The sequence below is a fragment of the Phocoena phocoena genome, chromosome 11, assembly GCF_963924675.1.
Source record: "Phocoena phocoena chromosome 11, mPhoPho1.1, whole genome shotgun sequence".
Classification (NCBI taxonomy): Eukaryota; Metazoa; Chordata; class Mammalia; order Artiodactyla; family Phocoenidae; genus Phocoena; species Phocoena phocoena.
In genome coordinates, this window is record NC_089229.1 from 5,937,250 (window position 1) to 5,959,000 (window position 21,751).

At 52.8% G+C, this 21,751-nt stretch overlaps 1 protein-coding gene across 2 annotated transcripts in view; it reads left to right on the top strand.

The window, feature by feature from the left end:
- The first annotated feature begins 1,172 nt into the window (after nucleotides 1-1,172).
- The window catches only part of SCUBE1 (signal peptide, CUB domain and EGF like domain containing 1), a 129,876-nt gene continuing 109,297 nt past the window's right edge, over nucleotides 1,173-21,751 (top strand). For both annotated transcript variants that reach the window (XM_065886745.1, XM_065886746.1), the window contains exons 1-2: nucleotides 1,173-1,260; nucleotides 4,909-5,040. In XM_065886745.1, the coding sequence (XP_065742817.1) occupies nucleotides 1,173-1,260; nucleotides 4,909-5,040 (220 nt within the window). The remainder of the gene's footprint in view (nucleotides 1,261-4,908; nucleotides 5,041-21,751) is intronic.

Sequence of the window (21,751 nt, forward strand, 5' to 3'; positions counted from 1 at the left end):
TGAGTCCCAAAGGAGTCAGGTGTAGACTCCAGGCCAGGCCAGAGCAGTTCTTGGGTGGAAAGACCTGAGGCTTGCTCTGCCTGCCCCCAGCCCACCATCCAGCGGCTCTGGCACTCGGAGGCCCTAGGCCTTGCATTCTGGGGCTGGGGCGTGGGGAGGGGGGCGGTGGTGGTGGGCATCAAACTTTGCTGGGTAAGAGGTCAGCCCCAAGATGGGCTGCGCTGGCCAGGACTGACCGCAAAGCAGACACGGAGTTTTCCTGGCGTCCCTCCAGACGTGGATCCTGCGGCACTCCTATGACAAGCACGTTTATAGGCCATTGTCCTTTGGGGAGTGGTAAATAGTTCATTTGTGGGTTTTTTGTTTGTTTTTTTAACATCTTTATTGGAATATAATTGCTTTACAATGTTTTGAACGTAAATTTTTAAACGGATCTTCAGGATTTTTTCCTGTCTGGCTTCTTCGCCGCTGCATTGCCAGAGACTGGCACACAGTAGGTGCTCAATAAACATTACTGAATGGACAAACGGGCAATTCTAATTTGAGCGATTTGCGTTTCTTTCACTACAAATGGATGCCGCTGGGCCTTTCTCGACCTCCGAGGGAGGGTTGGCAGGCCCCCTCCTCTCCCGTGTGTGTGTGTGTGTGTGTGTGTGTGTGTGTGTGTGTGTGTGTTAGCGCGCTGGTGGGTTGATGGGTACTGCCCCCAAAGGAGCGGCCACCCTCGACCACAGGGGCTGGGGGGCGCGGGTGGGGGGGCGGTGATCCAGGGACAGAGGGAGGGAGAATCCTCAGAGGCAGCTCCAGCCTGGCCTAGACCGCGTACCCCACGGCCGAGCGATCCGGCCCCTACCCCCCACCTGCCGCCCGCCCCGAGAGGAGGGGGCGCCCCCAGATGCCCGGTCCGACCCGCCGACCCGCCCCGCCCCTCCCTTCCCCTCCCCCCGCTGGCTGGGGGTCGGCCCCCATTGGCCGGCCTCTCACGGAGCCCTGCCCCCGGCAGCAGCGGGCCAATGAGCGCGCGGCTGTCAGCTCGTCAGCCGCGCCGGCTCGGAGACTGTGAGCCCGAGCGTTGGCCGCGGAACCAGCAGCTACGAGCGCTCGCCGAGCGGCCGGTCGGTGGGGTCCTCGCGCCCCGCACGCCCGCACGCACGGCCCGGCCCGCAGTGAGCATGGGCGCGGCGGCCGTGCGCTGGCACTTGTGTGTGCTGCTCGTCCTGGGCGCGCGCGGGCGGCTGGCGGGGGGCAGCGGGCTCCCAGGTAAGCCCTGAGCCGGTGGGCGGCGGGCGCTCGGCGGCGGCGGCGGCAGGGTCCCGGCCGGGCCCCCAGCCCCGCGCCGTCGGGAGGGCCACAGCCCGCGCGGCCCCGCGCCCCGCCCTGCCTTTTTGCAAAGTAACTTCTGCGGCCGGCGCGGGGCGCCCCTCCCCGCAGCCCGGGCGGAGCGAGGCTCCCGGAGCCCGGCGGGGCCGCAGCATGGGGCGGGGTGGGCTGAAGCCCCGTGGGTGGGGGGAGTGTGAGGGCGGGAGGAAGAAAGAAAGCACGACGGCCCGCCGAGGGCCCCCCGCCATCCCCCGCTCCCCGCCTGAAGGTAGGAGGGAGTGGGGACCCCGGAGCCAGACGGGCTCTCCCCCAGGGGAGACGGGAGCGCGGGCGGCAGGAGGCCCAGAGGGGAGACCCGGAGGAGGTGAGCAAGGGGAAAAGGACGGACGCAGAGAGAAAGAGAAGGGGGAGGTGGTAGATGGAGAGACAGACGGACAGAAAAGGAGGCACACAAAAGGACACAGGAAAAAAAAACCCAGAGAAAGACAGACTGGAAGAGTGGAGACCAGAAAGACCAAAGAGGGAAAGGAGGGAACCGAAGGGACTAAGGAGGCAAATGAGCAGCAGGAAGGAAAAGGCTCAGAAGAGGGAGGTGTGAGGGCAGGACTAAGGGATGGGAAGGAAGAGAGAGAAGGAGAGGTGCAAGCGGAGAGGCACCGGAGAAAGGGGGGAGGACTGGGGGAGGGAGGAGGCGGCGAGACAGAGGGAAAGAGAGGAGGATGGAGATGGCTGGAAAGCTATGGACAGATGGACAGACAGGAGGGGGAGGGCTGAGGGAAGACACAGACGAAAGGAGATGCATGGGAACCAGAGGGAGGGGAGCCCAGACATCGGACACGGTGAGCGGGTCCAGGAGAGAGAGGCAGGAGACACAGGAGAAGGGAACCAGCATCGAGCATCAGGCATGGGGCATGGTTAGGGCAGGCAGCAGAGGCGAGGTGGGAGCTCCCCACGGATTTCGCAGGGACCCCGGCACTCCACCCCTTCCCCTCCTGCTCCCTCGGGTGTCTGGAGGGGGCTGTCCCGCAAAGCTGAAGACACATTCTCTCCTCCCACATCTGACCCTGTCCCTTGGAGGAGCTTCCTTCCTTTCCCTCCTTGGAGGGAGGGGAGAGACCCTGCTGCGCTCTCCCTGGCTTCTCTGAGCTCCCCTGGCTGCTGCGTGGGGCTCCCTGGGGTCTGTGTTTGGTGGCAGGAAGTCTTTCCTGGGAGTTTTACCCTGAGTGAGGATGCCGGGCCATTTAAACTATTCCACAATTGGAGCTGAGCTGTCTTTCCTGTGGCCCCAAGGGAAACTGGGCCCTACTGCCACACCCCCATGTGTCTGTGGGTGTCTCTCCTGGGCTTTGAGGTCCCTCAGCCCTGTTTGATTGTTCCTGTATGCGCCTGTCTCCCTCTCTCTTGGTCTCTCCGCTGTGTCTGTCTGCACTCCCCAGCCCCAGCCCCACCCCATGGAAGCCTTGTGCTATGAAACCACTAATGTCAAACAAGCACCTGTGATGGGAGCACTGGGCTGGGCTGTCCAGGCCAGGACTGTGGCCAGGGAACCTGCAAGAACCCATGGCCTGTGTTTCCTCTCCCTCTGTCCTCGAACTCGCGTGCCCTCTCCCCAGCACCCACCGAAAGACATGTTTAAAAGGTGTGTTGGGAGGTTGCCCCCACTGCCTCTTGGCTGACATCCATCCATTTCCATCCCACGAAGACACGTACCTACGTGTGAGACTGGGGGCACAAGGGGCTCCAGAGCCCCAGGCAGTTTCCCTCCCTCATCACTGTGCACTGACCCTTGGGAAGTGGGAAGAGCTGTATCTGTGATCCATTGCCCCTGCTGGTCCTGTCTCAGAAGCGGCCCCAGTCCTCTCCCCCTAGAAGGGTGCACATTGACCCTCTCTGGTCTCTGGCTTCCTGCCCTTGAGGCTGTGCCACCCTTCTCGGGGGTCCCTCTGTGGTCACTTCTCCAGAGGGGGATGTTCTGCTGGCCCGATGTTCCTGCTGGCCCCTGGCCATCTGATGGCTGGCTCTGGTCTCCTACACAGACTGCCTCCTGGCCCCCGTTCCACCTTCCTCTGGGCAGTTGTAGAGGATGGGCTGCTCACCTGAGCAGATACAACCACCCTGAGAAGGGATGCCACCTTGTGCGTGTGTGTGTGTGTGTGTGTGTGTGTGTGCGCGCACGTGTATGTGCGTACACGAGCATGCAGGGAGGTGATTCTGGTGTGTTTCTTTTTGATGCCTCTCTTCCTTTAGGGGCAGACTGGGGCCTTGGGGACTAGGGCACAGGAGGAAGAGTCCTGGGCTGGGGGCAGTGGTTCTCTCACAGAGGCCCCCATGCAGATTTAGAGCCCAGAGGCTATTCAGGGGAGTAATTCAGAGTGGACAGTCTTGAGGGCCAGACAGGCTAGGGAGTGGCCGGAGGCGTGAAGAGAGGAGGACATTCCAGGACTTCCCCAGGCTTGCCCCTGGGGGACTGCCCTCAGGGTGGCTACTGAGAGTTCCTTGTGCTCCCCTCTGGGTCCTTCTGCCTGTCTGTCATCCATCTGTATTCTATTCTTGGCTGGCTGGAAGCAACACGGCATGTAGCAAAGCTCTGGACCTGCTTCCCTGAGGCGGAGTCCAGGCTCTGCTCCTGATGAGCTGCCGACCTGCTACAGGCTTCTCTGGGCCTCAGTTTCCTCGTTTGTAACCCAAGGAATGAACCTAGATTACAGCTACGGTTTTCTGGCTGTGCTGTTCCGTGCTCTGAGGGTCCTCTCCCTGTCTGAGCTGTGGGGCGGGGGGAGGTGTATACACAGAATCTATTCTACATTATTTGCCCAACAGCTGTTCCAACTGAAGGTGTATACGGGTTGTTGCGGGCAGGAGGTGGGGAGTGCCAGGAACCCTCACAACCTAACTTTAACTTGGGTTTGGAAGTTGGAATAAGAGAACCAGGACTGAACCTAGATTTCCGAGGTGGGGAGACTGGGGAGACCGGAAGCGTTCCTTGAGACCCGTTAGCCCCATCGAGGGTATGGGTCTGTGGAGGCCAGGTGAAGAATCCTTTATTTCCACAGCCTAGGGGCTGGGTGGGGCCCACGTTCAGATCTCCTTCGTGGGCCTGCTGGCCTCTGCTTCGTGGCCTCTGCTCAGTGCGCCATGCTAGCCTCCATTTCCCCATCTGTAACCCAAAGGGGATGGATTTCAGTTCCTCCGAGGACGCTTCTGGCTCTAAATTCTAGAATAAGGAGAGTGGAGGAGGGATGGAGAGATGCTTTGTGAGGAGAGCAAGACATACAGAGAGGCTTCTCCTCGCTCTGTTCCTCAGCCTCCGTTTTCTCATCTTTTTAGTGGGAAGAATAGCTCTACTTACTGGAATTGTTGTGACAATAAATAAGACCCGGCATTTTGGTAACATTGTGCTTGGCACAGGGTAGCCACCCCGAAGATGCCACCAGCCACTGCCTGTCACACCAGGTGGTCATATGATGGCTGTTACTGTTAATTACCCCGGCGATCGATGGAAGGGCGAGGGACAGAAGGAACTGCCTGCCCCACGCCTGCTGCCCACTTCTTCAGGCCACACCTCACTCGTGGTTCTCCCTCCAACAGGGGCCGTCGACGTGGACGAATGCTCGGAGGGCACAGACGACTGCCACATCGATGCCATCTGCCAGAACACGCCCAAGTCCTACAAATGCCTCTGCAAGCCAGGCTACAAGGGGGAAGGCAGGCAGTGTGAAGGTGAGCCCAGCCCTCCAGCCAGACCCGTGGGCGCCACCGTCATTGCAGGCGGCCTCTGTCAGCCTTGGGAGGGAGGCTGCGGGCTTCCCCGGGAACCTGTGCTGCTTCCTTGGAGGAGATATTTGGAGTCGTGGGGTGCTTAACTCTCCCTGGGTTTGAAACTTTGGTTTGTTTCTCTTTTTTTAAAAGAAATTGAAATGGAGCACTGAGTGATATATTTGTCCATCTGTCCCTGACTGGATGTGTGTGGGGTAAAGGCCTGGGGTGACCCCACCAAGGTCCCTAGTTTCAAATCTGAAGCTACCCGTGTACCCTGTGTAGCTTCCCCAAGGGAGCTGCGCCGTAACAGCCACAGCGTCTGTGGGGCTGGCTCAGGTCTTCTGTCTTGAGGATGAGAGCTCGGGCGGAGACTGGTGGCTGTGTGATGTCCGTCTGTCTGTCCAGCCTGCCTTCCCTGCACCTGGGGTGCTGGTTTGACCGCGTGGCCTTCGAAACCTCCTCCCTAGCAGGCTGAAGGTTGGAGGGAAGAGCAGCCTCAGCTGTCTTCAGAGCCAGGACTTTCCAAGCCGGACAGAACCTTTGGGCACATTTGTCCCGGAGGGTCTGTGTGGTCATTCTGCCTCCGAGGGTCTGGGGCAGGGCCCAGCATCAGGGGGCTGGAGACAGCTCTCTACGTGACTGCTGTGCACCCCTGAGTGAGAATCAGGATTCAAGTCTTCCCTGTCTGCCCCCGCTTCACAGATGAGGAAAACTGAGGCTCAGATTGGAGGAGCCTCTCCTGCAGGGTGCCCATGTTTCACAGTGGCAGGGCCAGTACTCGAACCCAGGTCTCTTAATTCCCACCCAAGGCTCTCTCGCATCTCCTTATCTTCTCTCTCTGAGCCCTGCCAGCTTCCCTTTTCAAAGTGTGAGATTCGTGTTAGGAAAGTGGCACCTGAGAACAAGGTGGGTGCCTCTTCCTTCTGTATATAGCTTTACAGGAGCTGGGTTTTATAGGAGACATGGCTCTGCCTCCTTGGGATGCTGACGTTGTTTATCCATCTCCTTTGTTGGGCATCTGCTTAAGGCTGAGTGCTGGACAGATGACACTGTCCTGGGTCGCGCCTGGTTTGGCCACATCCCTGGCCTCGCTTAGGGCCCAGAAGCCGGAGTGGGGAGCTGGCGCCTACCCACGGACCTCTGGAAAGAGGCCAGGCTGGAGGCAGATAGAGCAGGCTGGCTGCTGGCAGGGCCCGGACCTTAGCTTGGTGGTTCCAACTGACACATGTGAGGCTCTGTGCAACTGTTTTCTGACCTTCTGCTCTGCCCTCTGGCAGGGCCCAGGGTGACCCCCATCTCTTCCGGTTTAAGCCCCTGACCCAGCCTGTTCCTTCTCCAGCCCAGCTCCTCAGCTCGCCTCCTGCTGTCCCCTGCCCAGGATGCCCATGCTTTGTGTCCTACCTGTTGCCCGGAAGTCCTGCAGAGTCCACTTCCAGCTTTCCGGTCTGCTTGAGCCCAGGTTGGGGGTCACACTCACTGGGTCCGGGGGCCTGATGTCCTCAGTGTGAGGACAAAAGAGAACGAGGCTTGTGAATGTGCTTCAGGAACTGCCAGGAGCCCTGTCTCTCCAGCCTGGCTCTGGCCTCTGCCCTCACTTCCTGAAGTGCAGAAGGCCCTGTGCCCTGGCCACACATATATATACCAGGCCAGTCCGTGTTTCTGAGACCCAGCTCAGGTTTTCCCCCTTCTGGGAGCTCCTTTCCCTCCCTTTATGTCCTGGCTAATTCCTAATGAATCTTCAGGGCATCCCGAAGATTGAATGACACACTGTGTAGCATACCAGGGCCCTGGCAGCCTCAGTGGCTGGCTCACAGTAGGTACTCGGTATACAGTACGTGCTGAGCATACAGGGGAAGGTACCTTTACTGCATTGTCATCATCGTCATCTCTTCTCACCACCTCTCACAGTGGTTTTAGGCTCAGATGACATCATGTGTGGTGAAGACCTTTGAAAATCGCCCACTGCTGTATACCTCAGAGGTGATAGTTAGGGTGCAGCCTGGCCCCTCCCCTAAAGGAGCTTCAAGCCTAGTTGGGGTACATGAGCTGAAATTATGTATCAGTGGAAATTCTTAAAGAACCGGTGAGGATTGTACGGGCGGTAGTTCAGCAGCTGTTGAGCTGCCGTGTGGACAGCCTGGAGAGCAGCCATCGGGCGCCGAAGGAGGGGCCGTTTGGCTCCTTGCTCCCGAAGCGCTCTGTGAATGAGCGCTGCTCTGCGTTCTGGGGACCTGAGTGGACACTGTCCCACTTGCACTGAGGTTTTCTCATCCTGGGGGACCCACCTACAGTCATCGGTCAGAACCGGTGGAGCCTGCTGGAGCGCTCACCCGTGGGCCATCAGACCCCCACTGGCTTCCCCAGGAGGACCTTGCAGAGATTTCTGGAGGCCATGGAATCTGGAGGGGCTTGCAGGCCCTGGGCAGTAGTTGCCTAAAGGGCCTTGGGGATCATCCAGGTGTTCACTTCCCGGCTCACAGGTGGAGAAATGGAGGCCTGAGAAGGCAGGGGTCTTGTCTGAGTTGGGACTAGAGCCCAAGTTTGGTGGGCCCGTTTCTCCACACTGCCATTTCTGCACACAATTATTGCTATCTGGGGCTCTCCGTTCTGAGAAGAGGGAATGAACGGTCAGTACTCAGTTGAACATAGTGGTTAAAGCGTGGCCTTTGGAGCCAGACCGCTTGGGTTTAAATCCTGCCTGTGTAGCCTGGACAAGTTACTGGACCTTCTTTTGTTTATTTGTGAAATAGAGATAATAATAGTCCTACCTCATAAAGATAGTGTGAAAATTAAGTGAATTAATGTATATAAAGCATGTGAACAGAGCCTGACACAGAGGACACACCGAATGACCATTAGCTGCTGCTACCGTGATGGTGATGGCGGTGATGGCGGTACTGACGGTGATGTTAACAGTGGTGACGCTGACGATAGCGATATTGATGATGAAGATGTAGTTGTTGTTGATATCGATGATCACAGTGTCGTCCAGTATATGAAAGGGGTGAAGCCTTGTCTTTCCAACAACTCCCAGCTGGGAAATGGGGTGTTCTGGTTCATTGACTATTCGGGTAAACCGTATACATATATCCATATCACCACAGAGACATACAGACGTGTGTGCCATTCACAGATGACCGTTTACCAAGAATGTGCAATAAAAGATACGAGAGACAGAAGGCTTTCCTTTGTTCCACTAGCCCTACTCCAGGATTGGCAAATACCATGCTGCCCCCTTCTCCCATAGCAGACATCAATAATCAATCACCAGGCCCTCCAGACAGCCATTTCTACTTTAGATGAAACCTGCTTTCCCTCCCTGGGCCCCTTTATCTGCAGGTCCTGAGCTGGTGTGGGTTTTGCAGAGCCTGGGGTTGGAGTCTGGGGGGAGATGAGTTGCCTTGTCCTGGAGATCTGACAGACTTTACTGCTTACCGTGGTAACCACAGAGGGCAGATTCTCAGCAAAGCAGGTCCAGAGAATGTGGCTTCCACAGCCTCCCTAGCTCTCCCCAGGGTGAAGTCAGCCTATGGCCCCGCCATGTGGGACTGAGTGAGCCTTTCGCACCCTTCACTGTGTTGCCTTGAAACTCCTGCTGCTTGAGGAAGACCCTTTAGGAAACCTGGCACCTGAAGCAGCCGGAACCCCCTTCCGGGGACGGTTTCTCACACGCCTCCAAGGCCATCTTGCCATGTGGCCAGTTCACGTGTGACGGTGATGATGGGGCTTCCACGTGTGCAGCCACTGTGTGTCCAGGGGGCAGCCTGGGGCCACATGTGGTCAGCTTAACGCTGGCAGGGGGCTTGCTGTAGCCAGAGTGAGGTGCCTCAGACATTGTGAAAGACCCTGAGCAAAGCTGAGGAGAAATCAGTGTTTCCTTGATGATCTGCGTTTTGACAGGGTCTGAAGTTGCTTGAGGTAAACTCATGGATGTGCAGAGCTGGAGTGAACTCTACCGGGCCTCCAGGGCAGCCCCTGGGTTTTACAGATGACCGCCCCGTTTGTTGCCCTCTCCAGGCCCATACAGCCCTCGTTTAGCCCACGTCACACTACGTTGATGTTTCCCATGTGTGGGCTTCTCCAAGGCAGGGTCTGTCAGCTATGACCCCTAGAACCCAGCACCAGGCCTGGCACAGGGCTTAGAAGGCCTCTGTTGGGTGAAATGGTAGATGGATGAGTCCCAGCGGTCACCTCCTCCAGGAAGCCTTCCCTGATGCCCCAGACAGGTCAGCTGTCACCTGTAAGCATCCCTCCTTCAGAGCTCCTGTCACACTGGGTTGTGATGACCTATGTGACTTCACTCAGGGTTGGGCCCAGAGCTGGTGTTGGTGGGCAGTGAATGACCCTTATCAATCTCTGGGATATCAGGAAAGGCCTCCCAGAGCCTCCCAAGCTTTGTGGGGCTTTTTGTTTTGTTTTTAATTAATGAATTAATTTTATTTTTGGCGGTGTTGGGTCTTAGTTGCTGCGCGCGGGCTTTCTCTAGTTGCAGCGACCCCGGGCTACTCTTCGTTGTGATGCGGGGTCTTCTCACTGTGGTGGCTTCTCTTGTTGCAGAGCACGGGCTCTAGGCGCGCGGGCTTCAGTAGCTGTGGCACGAGGGCTCTGTAGTTGTGGCACAAGGGCTCTGTAGTTGTGGCACAAGGGCTCTAGAGCACAGGCTTAGTAGTTGTGGCGCACAGGTTTAGTTGCTCCGTGGTATGTGGGATCTTCCCGGACCAGGGCTCAAACCCATGTCCCCTTCATTGGCAGGCAGATTCTTAACTGCTGTGCCACCAGGGAAGTCCAAGCCTCCCAAACTTTGAAGGTTTTATAGATGAGGAAGCTGAGGCCTGAGAGGGGAAAGGATTAGTCCAAGGATATCTGGTGGGGACCAGTGGCAGAATTAGGTTGAGGAAATTGGGCCCAGGGAGGTCAGTCTCTAACCACATCACCCAGCAGAGAGACGGCAGGGCCTGGATTCCAACCCAGGTCAGCGGTGGGGTCCCAGCAGTGGTCCAGGCCCCCATAAGCCTGTTTGAATGCAGTGGAAGGAGTTCCTTAGCTATGGAGCGTTAGAGGGGGCTGGGGAGACCCTTTCACACCTCCCCTCACTGCCATCAGCTCATCTGAGCCAGGCCCTGTGAGCCCTGATAGCTGGGAGATACCCCCTCAGCTAACCACTTTGAACTGCTGTCATTCTCTATCCTTTCCTCTCTAACCACACCCCAGCATCACTGTCTTTATCTAGCTCCTCAAACTTGCCAGCTCCTTCCTACCCCAGGCCCTTTGCACATTCTATTTCCCCATCCCTCTTCATTTAGCTAAGCTGCTATATCCCCGCTCACCAAGGGCCTTGTGCATGGGCCTTTAGGGGGCCGCCAGGGCCAGCTCTGTGCTGGCCTCCTGGTCTGAATTAGTTGGTCCTGTGTGTACTCTTTCTGCCGAGGGGGCAGACTGGGGACAAGGAAGGGGCATTTCATCCCCTTTAAATGCTTCAACTCATTTAACCTTAATTGCTTTGTTTTCATAGACATTCGCTAAGGAAAAGGACCAAATTATAGCCTGAATTGGGTCTTACTAATCTTAATTAAAAGCTCTCATTTATAATCAGGACCAGACCCCAAACGTGGAGAAAACCATCCTCATATGGCTTGTTTAAATAACTGAGACCCTCTTGATAATCACTGTTTAGTCTGAACCAGCAGTGCACATCACCCCTTCTGTGTGTACTTAATTTTTTAGACCATTTATTCAAGTGGTTTATTCCACTTGCATGTTCCAACTCGGGCCTTTTCCAAAATGTTATAATGAAAACTCTTGAGGGAAATAACTTTTTGTTTTGGCCACAGTATATCAAATATATTACTGTTTTCCCTTTTTTGTGAAAAGGAAAAAAATGACAACCTTATGGGCATCAGAGATCACAAAATTAGCATGTATGTAATGAATGTAAGTAGTCACTTCCTGAATTTTATATCCCCAGGGTCTACTTGTCAGTCACTCAAGTTAGGTAGATTACAGGGCATGCTATTAAGTGTTTTAACAAAACTCCTAATAACACATACAGTGATCCATTTAGTTTAACATCAGAAGAAAACTCTTAAGACCAGTTGGCCTTCTGAGGGAATAATGTCTATGACCTTATTCAGTCATTTTCGTCATCATTATTACACACTTTATTGAGACTCCAGATAAAATTCTGCTTTCTGGGAGTCCAGGAAAGGGCAGTAAGAGGTGGGCTGGGAGCGGGGAGGAGGGGAAATTCTTCTTCAAGTCTTAAAACGTGCAATTATGCATGCTAATGTGTGCCCTGCTGAAGATGCGCTCAAGTCCAGCAGACCAGCGGGCAGGAAGAAATTGGATGTGACTTAAAATTCCAAGCTGCTGTCAGCTAGCAATTAGGCAGCGCTGCTTACAACTGGTCCCAGATCTGCTGCAGAGTTTAGGCTTCTTGGAGTCCACGTCCATTTCGGGAAGGAAAAATTGAAAGCTCAGATCGTTGGCGTTTAAGCATTGGAGGTGATTGGCTCCCTCAGCCTCAGTTTGCCCATGTGTAAAATGTGTCCACTGGACTAGATACAGTTTAGCGTCAAGAATGTTCACTGAGTACCTACTCTGTGCCAAGCCTGGTGCTGGGGCCAGGACGTTTTCCTGACCTCCCTGGTTAGGGGAGAGACAGATTGGGAAAGACGTGATCATAACAGCACGTGGAAAGTACAGCAATGGAAATCCAGACCAGACTCAGTGGGGGTGAGGACGAGAGAGGGCGCATATCTCTGCCTGGGGAGGGGGGAGTTTGAGAGGGCTCCCTGGAGAGGTGTCATCTGGGCTAAGTTAGGAAAGCAGAGCGGGTCTCTGACGTTCCTTCCAGCTCTGATGCTCCACGGGAGTGTCTGTAGCAAGGATGCAGAGGCCTGTTTTTGTCCTTGCCGACTCAGTAAGTCCAGCAAGTGACTTAACCTTCCTGAGACCTGGTTCCTTACCCATCAAACGGGAGCAATGACACCTGCCTCCCAGAATGTGCGTTGCAGTGGGCTTGGGGAGGGGAAGCCACCTCGCCGTATGTGAGAGTGCGTTGAAGACAGCGCCAGGGCCTGCACGTCGTCGAGCTTTCTTTCTTCTCTAAATCCCCATTTCTCCCACGTTTAGAGGGCCTCTGCCCCCACCCCCTCCCCTCGTCTCCAAGCTCCCCAGGCAGCAGGCCTCTTCGGCCCCTTCCTCCAGGCCCTCTAGCTTCCTCTTGGCCGCTTCTTGTTACAGAGGCTGGATTTGTTTTTCCATTGGAGGAATGCTAACCAGAAAAAACCATTATTTCTAAGAAAATAAACTACGGGCCTGTTGGCCTTTGAATGCTACTGAAGTGGATGGCAGCCTTCCCCAAAGGCCTTGAGACAAAGAGTGCCAGAGGGCTTGTGTGTGCCGGCAAGGTCAGGGGGTCTCAGAGGGTACTTGGAGGGGGTCCTCCAGATGCGCCAGGGCTGCAGCCCCTGGGAGGAGAGAGTGGAAAATCCCATCTGGCCAGCTTGGACTCCTGGCCTGTTAATTATGGCTGCTGCTGTGGCTCAGCCCCGCTCCCTCCGTGGGCTCCAAGATGCACCCTCTGTCCCGGAGCCACCCTGCCTCTGTCTGGGCCTCCTGCCCCTTGAGTCGAGGGGAGTAGAGCTGGGTGTAGGTCCGTGGAGGCCTGGGTGCCAACCTGTGTGACCTTGGGCAGGTCTGTGGACCTCTTGGGCCTTAGTGTGCGGACTGCAGAGTTCAGGGCTGGGGCCAGGATAGCCCAGGCCCCTTTGGAGCCCTGCAGCGGGCAGCTCTGTCTTCAGTGTGCCCCTTGCCACGGTGACGCACAGTGCGGGCTAAGTCTGTAGGGGTTCCAGGTGGGCCCCAGCTGGACTGTGAACCGCCCGTCCCTTCCCACTGACAGCCCCAAAGGCAGGCCTGGCCCAGCCGGAGCGCTGGCGGCAAGGCTGTCTCCACGTGAGATGTTCGTCTGTCTCTGGGTCACCCTCCCCCTCTAGGCTGGCAGCTCCTCGTGGCCAGGGTCTGGACTGAGGGCCAGGGGCCAGGACGGGGAAGGTGCTGGTATAGGAGGGAAGAAGTCGGGGAGGTGGCTTGATCCTCCACGAGGACCGTGGGCCCTGGCTCCCTGTTCACGGAGACGTGGGGAATTCTTCAGGTGGTTGTGTCAAGGTTAGGATGGTGGAGTCTGGAAGCAGCCTGCCTGGCTTCTTCCAGTTTTGGCTTTGCCACTTACTAGCTGGGCGGTCTTGCGCAAGTCACTTCAGCTCTCTGAGCCTCAGTTTCTCTTTCTGTGATGAGAGAAGTTAAGCCCTTCTTACCTGGCCTATAGTAAGGGTTTAGCCACCTGCCATTAGAAGGTGGGGGTGGGGAGTTGTTCCCGAGCTTATTGTCATTAGAGAGAAACTCCACTGGGGATTTGGAGAGAAAGAGAATGAAATCAAACTGCACCAGGGCAGCTCCGGCCCTTGCTGCTGGAGCACAGAGGGTGGCCTGTGAGGTTAGGGGACGACGCCTGGGCTGGGAGTCTTGGTTCAAGTTGCTGTCGGCCTCGACCTGCTGATAGGTTAGCTCCGCAGTTTCCCTCTCTGGGCTCGGTTACCCCTTCAGCAAATCCAGGGGCGCATCAGTGGAGCTCTAAGACCCCAGCTTACCCATTCCAAGCGGCGGCTCAGGCTTTCAGGCAACATTCAATGATCCTCTTGTTGAGTTCCAAGGGGGTTGGGCCCGTGGAACAGCCCCTCTGAGCCTGCAGTTTGCTCAGCGGGTGGGAGAATGACCATGGCTCTGACTGGTGGGAGAGAGGTGGGAGCCTCAGCTCTGGGCTGGCAGCCTCCTGGGGCTCCTCCTCACTTCCATCTTGAACACTCGGATAGGTGAGCTCTCTGCCAACCAGGGTGCTTCGGTACCCACCGGGCCCGATGTCGGAGCCTGGGGACAGACCCCAGTGAAGGGTCCAGGGTGCTTTGGAGGGAGAAAAGGAGTAATTAACTGGTCCTTTGGGTTTGCTAGGCCAGTCCTGCCTGTTACTTGGGAACCACAAAGCCCACCTTGAGCCCGTGCTGGGCAGGTGGCATTCGAGGTCAGTCCAAGGTGAGCATCTGCACCCCAGAGACTCGCCAGCACGGTGGACGAGAGTGCCGAGAGCATTAACTTAGGAAAACAGCTGTGTTGAGATATGATCCACATACCGTACAATGCACCCACTTAAAGTATACGATTCAGTACTTACAGAGTTGTGTATCCATCACCGAAATCAACTTTAGACCCTTTTCATTACAACAGAAAGAAACCCTGTACCCCTTAGCCATCACTCCCCAGCCCCCCAGTCCCCAGAAACCACTAATCTGCTTTCTGTCTCAATAGTTGTGGCCTTTCTGGAGACGTCATATAAATGGAATCCTACAAAACGTGGCCCTTTGTGACTGAGACGGCATCCTCTGAAGTCAGGTAGCCTGGCTCACTTCCTGGCTCCACGGGTATTAGCCGCGTGACCTTGGGCAGGGCAGGTAACACCTATGAGCCTTGGTTTCCCTTGCTGTCAGAAAAAGATGTCGGTACCCACTGCTCAGGGTGCTCATAGCAAAGGGCCTGCGTATGGCCTCACACGTCCACGGAGGCTCCAGTCAAGATGGCTACTCATTCGTTCAATGCCGAGCAGACTTTTGAGGAGACACCATGCTACTGCTGAGCCTGCAGCCGAACAGGACACAGTTCTTGCCCCATGGAACTCACAGCCTCGAAGGACACATACATCACCAGTGAGAGTAGCGATAGTGTCCATTCAAGGAGCTGTGGCGTCCAGAGGGTGGGGAAGAGCCCTGTCTGCCAGGGGATTTGCAAGAGCTTCAGGGAGGAGCTGATGCTGGGGCTCAGTCTGCAGAAGGGTGTAGGTGTCTGTGAAGGGGAAGGAGCTCCGGGCAGCACAAGCAGAAGCGTGGAGGAGGCCCGAAGCCGTCCGGGCCACTGGGAGAGGTCAGCCAGCAGCTCAGACCCCATGGTTACCTTGGATCATGGGTTGGCTGGGGGGAGGACCTTCCCACCCTCTGGCTGAGCCATGGTCATTGTGTGCAGTTAGGAATGAAAAAGTATATAGATTTGTGTTGGTTTTGCATGACCTTTGACCTTTCCCATAATTAACTGCTGGGCCCACTTCTGGCATTGTCTCAGCAGAAGGGAAACCTGATCGATGGATGCCAGGGGTCCACCGAGAGCGGGTCTCATTACTCAGTCATTACAAACCCAGAGCTTAACCCCGTGCCACCGGCAACGGGGCGGGGGGGGGGGGGGGGGGGGGGAGGCTTAATCCTTCCTGCTAGGCGGCCCTGCGAAACTACCTTCCCGCGAATGTAATTAGCCAACAAACTGGATTAAGATTTATTCACCAATAAGGACTCAACTTCCTAAGCCATACATCTCTCCCAGAATGGCTGCCTGATCTAAGGAGTGCACGGTTTTTCCTAAAGCCCCCAGACAAAGGAGAAGACATGCAAACGCCCAGCCAGGGAAGAGTTCTTTGTTAGAGCATTTGGTCTCCACTGTCTGCAAGGAATTTTGAGAAAAATGCCAATTTCAAGGGGAAACGCGAAGGTATTTCCGGTAGTGATCCCTGAGAGCGGAGAATCCCCATTTTGAGAACCTTTCCGGTCAGTCTGATTTTTAGGACTAAAATGCCCTAAGTGGTATTAAAATGAGAAGAATCTCTGACTCGTTGTAGTAGAATCTCTTATAGGCACTACAGAGTAGATATATATTTTATGGGGCAGCGAGAATCGGTTTTGAGTTAAATGAAGAAAGCCGTGCTCATCCCACTTGAGTCCTTACCAGTGTTGCTGGCACATAACCGCAGCTGTGGGATCGTGTGTGCCTACTGCCGTTTTACTATAGGAAAAGTGGAACTGCCTGACCTTTTAAAATCCCATGAGCAGCTCCCCGTGCTGTTTTTCTCTGCTCCGTTGGATGTTGGAAGCTGTTTTCTGTTGGGAATTGAGTTCTCATTAAAAAAAAAAAAATCCAGGCTGGAGAAGGGCAGGGATGTTGAAGGCGAGCTGTTGAGCCTGCTCATCCTCAGCATTCAGGTCAGATTTTTTGTCCTGCCCACTTTCTCTGGTATGAACCATCTCTGTCACCGCCCCTCAACCTCAAGAGCAGGTACAGACCTTGGAAATAAAAGCAGTGATGCACGTGACATCTCGTCCCCACCTTTCTCCTTGATAACTTTTTGGAGCATGAAGCACCTTTTATAAGTATTCGTCTCATGCACCCCGAGGATGTGGCTCCAACGGGAACAGAGCCTGCGTCTGAACGCAGCCCCTGGCTGGAGGCCTGAAGACAAGGTCCTCAGCCATGCTAGGCCTCGTTCTCGGCGTCAGTAAAATGGAATCAGCAGTCACACCTGCTTTCCACACAGCTTCATCACTCCGATCTCTGCTTCTGTGGTCCTGTGGCCGTCTTCCCTCTGTATGTCTGTGCTTTCACATGGTTTTCTCCTTCCTGTCCTAACATCCTCTCTGTGCATCTATATCCAAATTTCCTTCTTATAAGAACACCAGTCACTGGTTTAGGCCCACCCTACTCCACTGCAGCCTTACCTAAAATTTGATTACAACTGCAAAGATCCTATTTCCAAATCAAGTCCCATTCACAAGTACTGAGGGTTAGGACATCAACACTTCTTTTCGGGGGACACAGTCCAACTCACAACAGTCCTTTAAGAGTAAATATCTAGATCAGTCTCCCAAGGCAAAAGAAATAAAAGCAAAAATAAACAAATGAGACCTAATCCAACTTAAAAGCTCTTACACAGCAAAGGAAACCATAAACAAAACGAAAAGACAATGTATGGAATAGGAGAAAATATTTGCAAATGATGTGACCAACAAGGGCTTAATTTCCAAAATATACAAACAGCTCATACAACTCAGTATCGAAAAAACTAAACAAAACAAAAAACCAAAAAACCCAATCAAAAAATGGGCAGAAGATCTAAATAGACATTTCCCCAAAGAAGACATACAGATGGCCAACAGGCACATGAAAAGATGCTCAAGATCACTAATTATCAGAAATGCAAATCAAGACCACGATGGGGTAGCAGCTCACACCAGTCAGAACGGCCATCATCAAAAAGTCTACAAGTAATAAACGCTGGAGAGGGTGTGGAGAAAGGGGACGCTCCTACACTGTTGGTAGGAATGTAAGTTGGTGCAGCCACTATGGAAAACAGTATGGAGCTTCCTTAAAAAACTAAAAATAGAGATATTATATGATCTAGCAATCCCACTCCTGGGCATATATCCAGAAAAGATGAAAACTCTAATTCAAGAAGATACACGCACCCTGATGTTCATAGCAGCACTATTTACAATAGCCAAGACATGGAGGCAACTCAAGTACCCGTCAACGGACAGTTGGTTTAGAAGATGTGAGATACACACACACGCACGCGCGAGCACACACACACGCACACACAATGGAATATTACTCGGCCATAAAAAAGAATGAAATAATGCCATTTGCAGCAACATGGATGGACCTAGAGATGATCATACTAAGTGAAGTGAGTCAGACAGAGAAAGACAAATATTATATGATATCACTTACACGTGGAATCTAAAAAATAATACAAATGGTGCTATACGCAGAGCAGAAGCAGACTCACATACATAGAAAACAAATTTATAGTTATCAAAGGGGAAAAGGAGTGTGGGAGGAAGAAATTAGGAGTATGGGATTAACAGATACAAACTACTAAGCGTAAACTAGATAAGCAACAGGGATTTACCATATAGCACAGGGGACTATATTCAATATCTTGTAATAACCTATAATGGAAAATAATCTGAAAATATATAACTGAATCACTTTGCTGTACAGCTGAAACTAACACAATATTGTAAATCAACTATACTTCAAGTTTTAAAAAAAGAGTAAAGATCTCGAGAGCTTGGCTCTGCCCCCCTCCATTCCTTTACCCTCTCTGCTCTCCAACCGCCTGTTCCTCATTCTCTGACCTTAACAGTCCTTAGAAAGTGGTCCAACATAGAGAACAGACGGGTGGCTGCCAGGGGGAGGGGTTTGGGGGAGGGATGGAGCGGGAGATAGGGGTTAGCAGATGTAAACTAGTGTATACGGGATGGATAAACAACAAGATCCTACTGTATAGCTCAGAAAACTATATTCAGTATCCTATGATAAACCATAATGGAAAAGAATATTTTTAAAAAGAATATATATATATATATATATATATATATATATATATATATAACTGAATCACTTTGTTGTACAGAAGACGTTAATACAACATTGTAAATCAACTATACTTCAATTAATAAAATTCTTTTTAGGTGGTCTGAGACTGATGGGCATCTTGGAGGCCTGCAGGACCTCCTCTGGGGCTGATGGCTCTTTGTTATGTTTTTTTACAATAATAAATCTACTAGCTTTGGCAGGGATTTTTTTTTTTTTTGGTTGATTTGTTTATGTGTTTATCTCTTATGTATTAAAGGAGGAGGCTCACACGATTTTAAAGAACAAAAATTCAAGGCACATACACAGAAAATCAGGGAAGGTTTGGTTTGTGAGCAGACGTTCTCCATTCAGGACGGATGCTGGGTGGGTGGGTAAAGCAGGTTGGCCTCGGAAGCCTGTGAGAGCACTTCAGGCCTGGAGATTGGAGAGGAACCGATAATTCTAAGGGGTGCTCAGATCTGGGGGAATTCTCTGGGACTGGATTAAGGGAAGAAATGTGAGCAGCAAACGTTCCTGCACTCTTCAGCGAATCAGCACCCACTGTGGCCTACATTATGGGGAGTCAAAGGAAGGAAAAGGCTAGAGTTGTTTTATGGACTCTCCAGCAATCTCTTTATAATGTCTTTTGTGTATGGTGATCGAGTAGTTTATCATTTTGATAGTGAAAATGTTGCTGTTAAAAATTATACCCAGACAGCAGGCATAAACTGGAACTATGCCAGGCAAATATGGGTGTGTGATTATCCTAATTGGGGAAAGACGATTTTCTCAGACCTTATCACCCTCAAAACAGCTTGTTCAATGGAATTTTATGGATGTGGTGACTCTATAACTGATCGTGTTTCCTTCCTTGCCTTGGTTTCCAGGAAACTCAGAGTCCTATTTGAGGCCTTCCTTTTGTCATTGTGCTGGAATTACCAAATGTATTTCTGCATACACTGCCCAGCTTTCCCTTATTCTGCAACCCTCATTTCTTTTTCTTCATCCTAACATCTGTTCTTTTTGAAAACCTTTTTGTATGTATTTTGTAGGCTGTTTAGATGCAGGATGTTTGAAGTCACTGATGGATGGATGAATAGGTGTTTGGTTGGATGGATGGGTGAATGTTTAGCTGGATAGATGGATGAACAGGTAGGGGTGCGTGTGTGTGTGTGTGTGTGTGTGTGTGTGCGTGTGTGTGTGTGTGCGTGTGTGTGTGTTTGGATAGATGCGTGGGTGTTTGGATCAATGAGTAGATGGATAGATGGTTAGACATTTAGATGAATAAGTATTTAGATAAATAGATGCTTAGGTGAATGGAAGGATGGGTGTCTGGCTGAATATTTAGATGGACGGATGCATGCTTGCATGGTGGATGTTTGACTGGATAAGTGGATGGGGGATAGGTGATTGGATAAATGGAAGGGTGGTCAGCTGACTGGATATTTAGATGGATAGATTTTAGCATGCATAGACAAATGGAAGGATGGTTGGGGTGGGTATCTGAATGAATAGCTTATTGGACTAGATGGACGATAGTGGGTGGGTGGATGGATGTTTGGATGAGTGGATGCATGACTGACTGGCTGGCTATTTGGGTTGATGGGTAGGTGCACACACAAGTGTGTGTGTGTATGGATGTGGCGCAAGTGGAAGGATGAAGCTGTGAATGGACGTTTTGATGATTAGCTTACACTTTCTTGGTACATAGGGTAAATGTGCCAAGAGTGAAATAACATATATAAAGTGCTTTGCCTATCAATGCCTGGCATGTCATGGGCATTCTAACTTACTAGAAAGGATATGGGCTTTGTAAACTGAAAGACACTTGTTTTGATCCTTGCCCTACCACTTACTATGTGACCTTGAGCAATTACGTCTCTGCCCTTTACTTTGCTTAACCATAAAATGGAGTTAAAATACCTACTCCAGAGGGTTGCTGTGAAAATTAAATAAGCTGGTATATGTTTCAGGAGTAGATACCTGCATACTGAGGTACAGCATGAGAGAGAGAGAATTCTTCTGCCCAAGCATGGAATAAAAGTCCTTCCCCTCGGTCTGACTGATCCAGCCTAAGTCATGTGCCCACCCTGGGACCCGCAGCAGTTGCTATGCCATCTACTGTCTGAGTTAGACTATTCAGGCTCCACCCGGACAGGTGGAATCAGGCCATCTTTTTTTTTTTTTGGCTGTGTTGGGTCTTCGTTGCTGTGCGTGGGCTTTCTCTAGTTGCGGTGAGCAGGGGCTACTCTTTGTTGCGGAGCACGGGCTTCTCATTGCTGTGGCTTCTCTTTTTGCGGAGCACGGGCTCTAGGTGCGCAGGCTTCAGTAGTTGTGGCACGTGGGCTCAGTAGTTGTGGCTTGCGGGCTCTAGAGCTCAGGCTCAGTAGTTGTGGTGCACGGCATGTGGGATCTTCCCGGGCCAGGGCTCAAACCCCTGTCCCTTGCATTGGTAGGCAGATTCTTAACCACTGTGCCACCAGAGAAGCCGTCTTCTTTTGAGTCACCTGCTTGAATGAAGGAAAGGAGGGAGGCAGCAGTTCGCGAGCTGCTGATTCGGATCGGATGAGAGATGATGCTCACGCGTACAGGCAGTGGACATGGGTGACCAGTCAGCAGACTGTACCCACGTTAAGAGTGTAGAAAATTCACGTGTTGGTAGCTGATAGGTGTCAGTGGAGAGGTGGAAGGATAACAGTATTCACTGGGATGGGGAACCCCAGGGAAGTGCAGATTGATGAGTTAAAGTTGGGCCGTGTTGCCTTTGGCGTGAGCGTGGATGATCTAGGGGGAGAGGTGGTTGGATTGGTGTATCTGAGGCTCTAGCAAAAGGTCGGGGCTGCAGAGATTGGGAAGTAATCAATATCTGTCTTTATAAATCCATGTGCCCTTTCAAACACAGAATCTTACATCCTGCTTTAATGTTATTTAAAACGTCTAAGTGCATTAAGTATAATGATTAAAAACAATTCAAATGACTTACAGAATTGAGCCTGCTTCCCAGCTGACACTGACGGCCTCTGCAGCAGGAAACCCCCTGCATCCTGCACCTTTGGGCATCCAGGCAACCTTAGTCTTCCCTCATCGTGGCAGGGTGGGTGGGCACCAGGAGGAGGCTGTGCAACTCAGACCCTGTATTCTAGCACTTTCACTGCTGCAGTTTTCAATGAAGTTATTCCCTCTGCTGGCAGTGTCCCAGACAGTGCTTGATCACCTCCAGAGTCAGGGAGCTCACTACCTCCTGAGACAGGCCCTGTCTTCCAGATGGACATACCTACCCGTGAACATCAGTTGGCCCCCTTGGCTTTCCCCTGCCGTGAGTAGCTCTGCCCTCTGGACCGCTTGGAGAGAGCATGGAGCTGGATGTCTCCCTGTGCCAGCTCCTCAGGCACTTGCAGGAACGGCCAGGGCTGCTCTCAGTTCCCTCTCTTCAGGCTGGCCC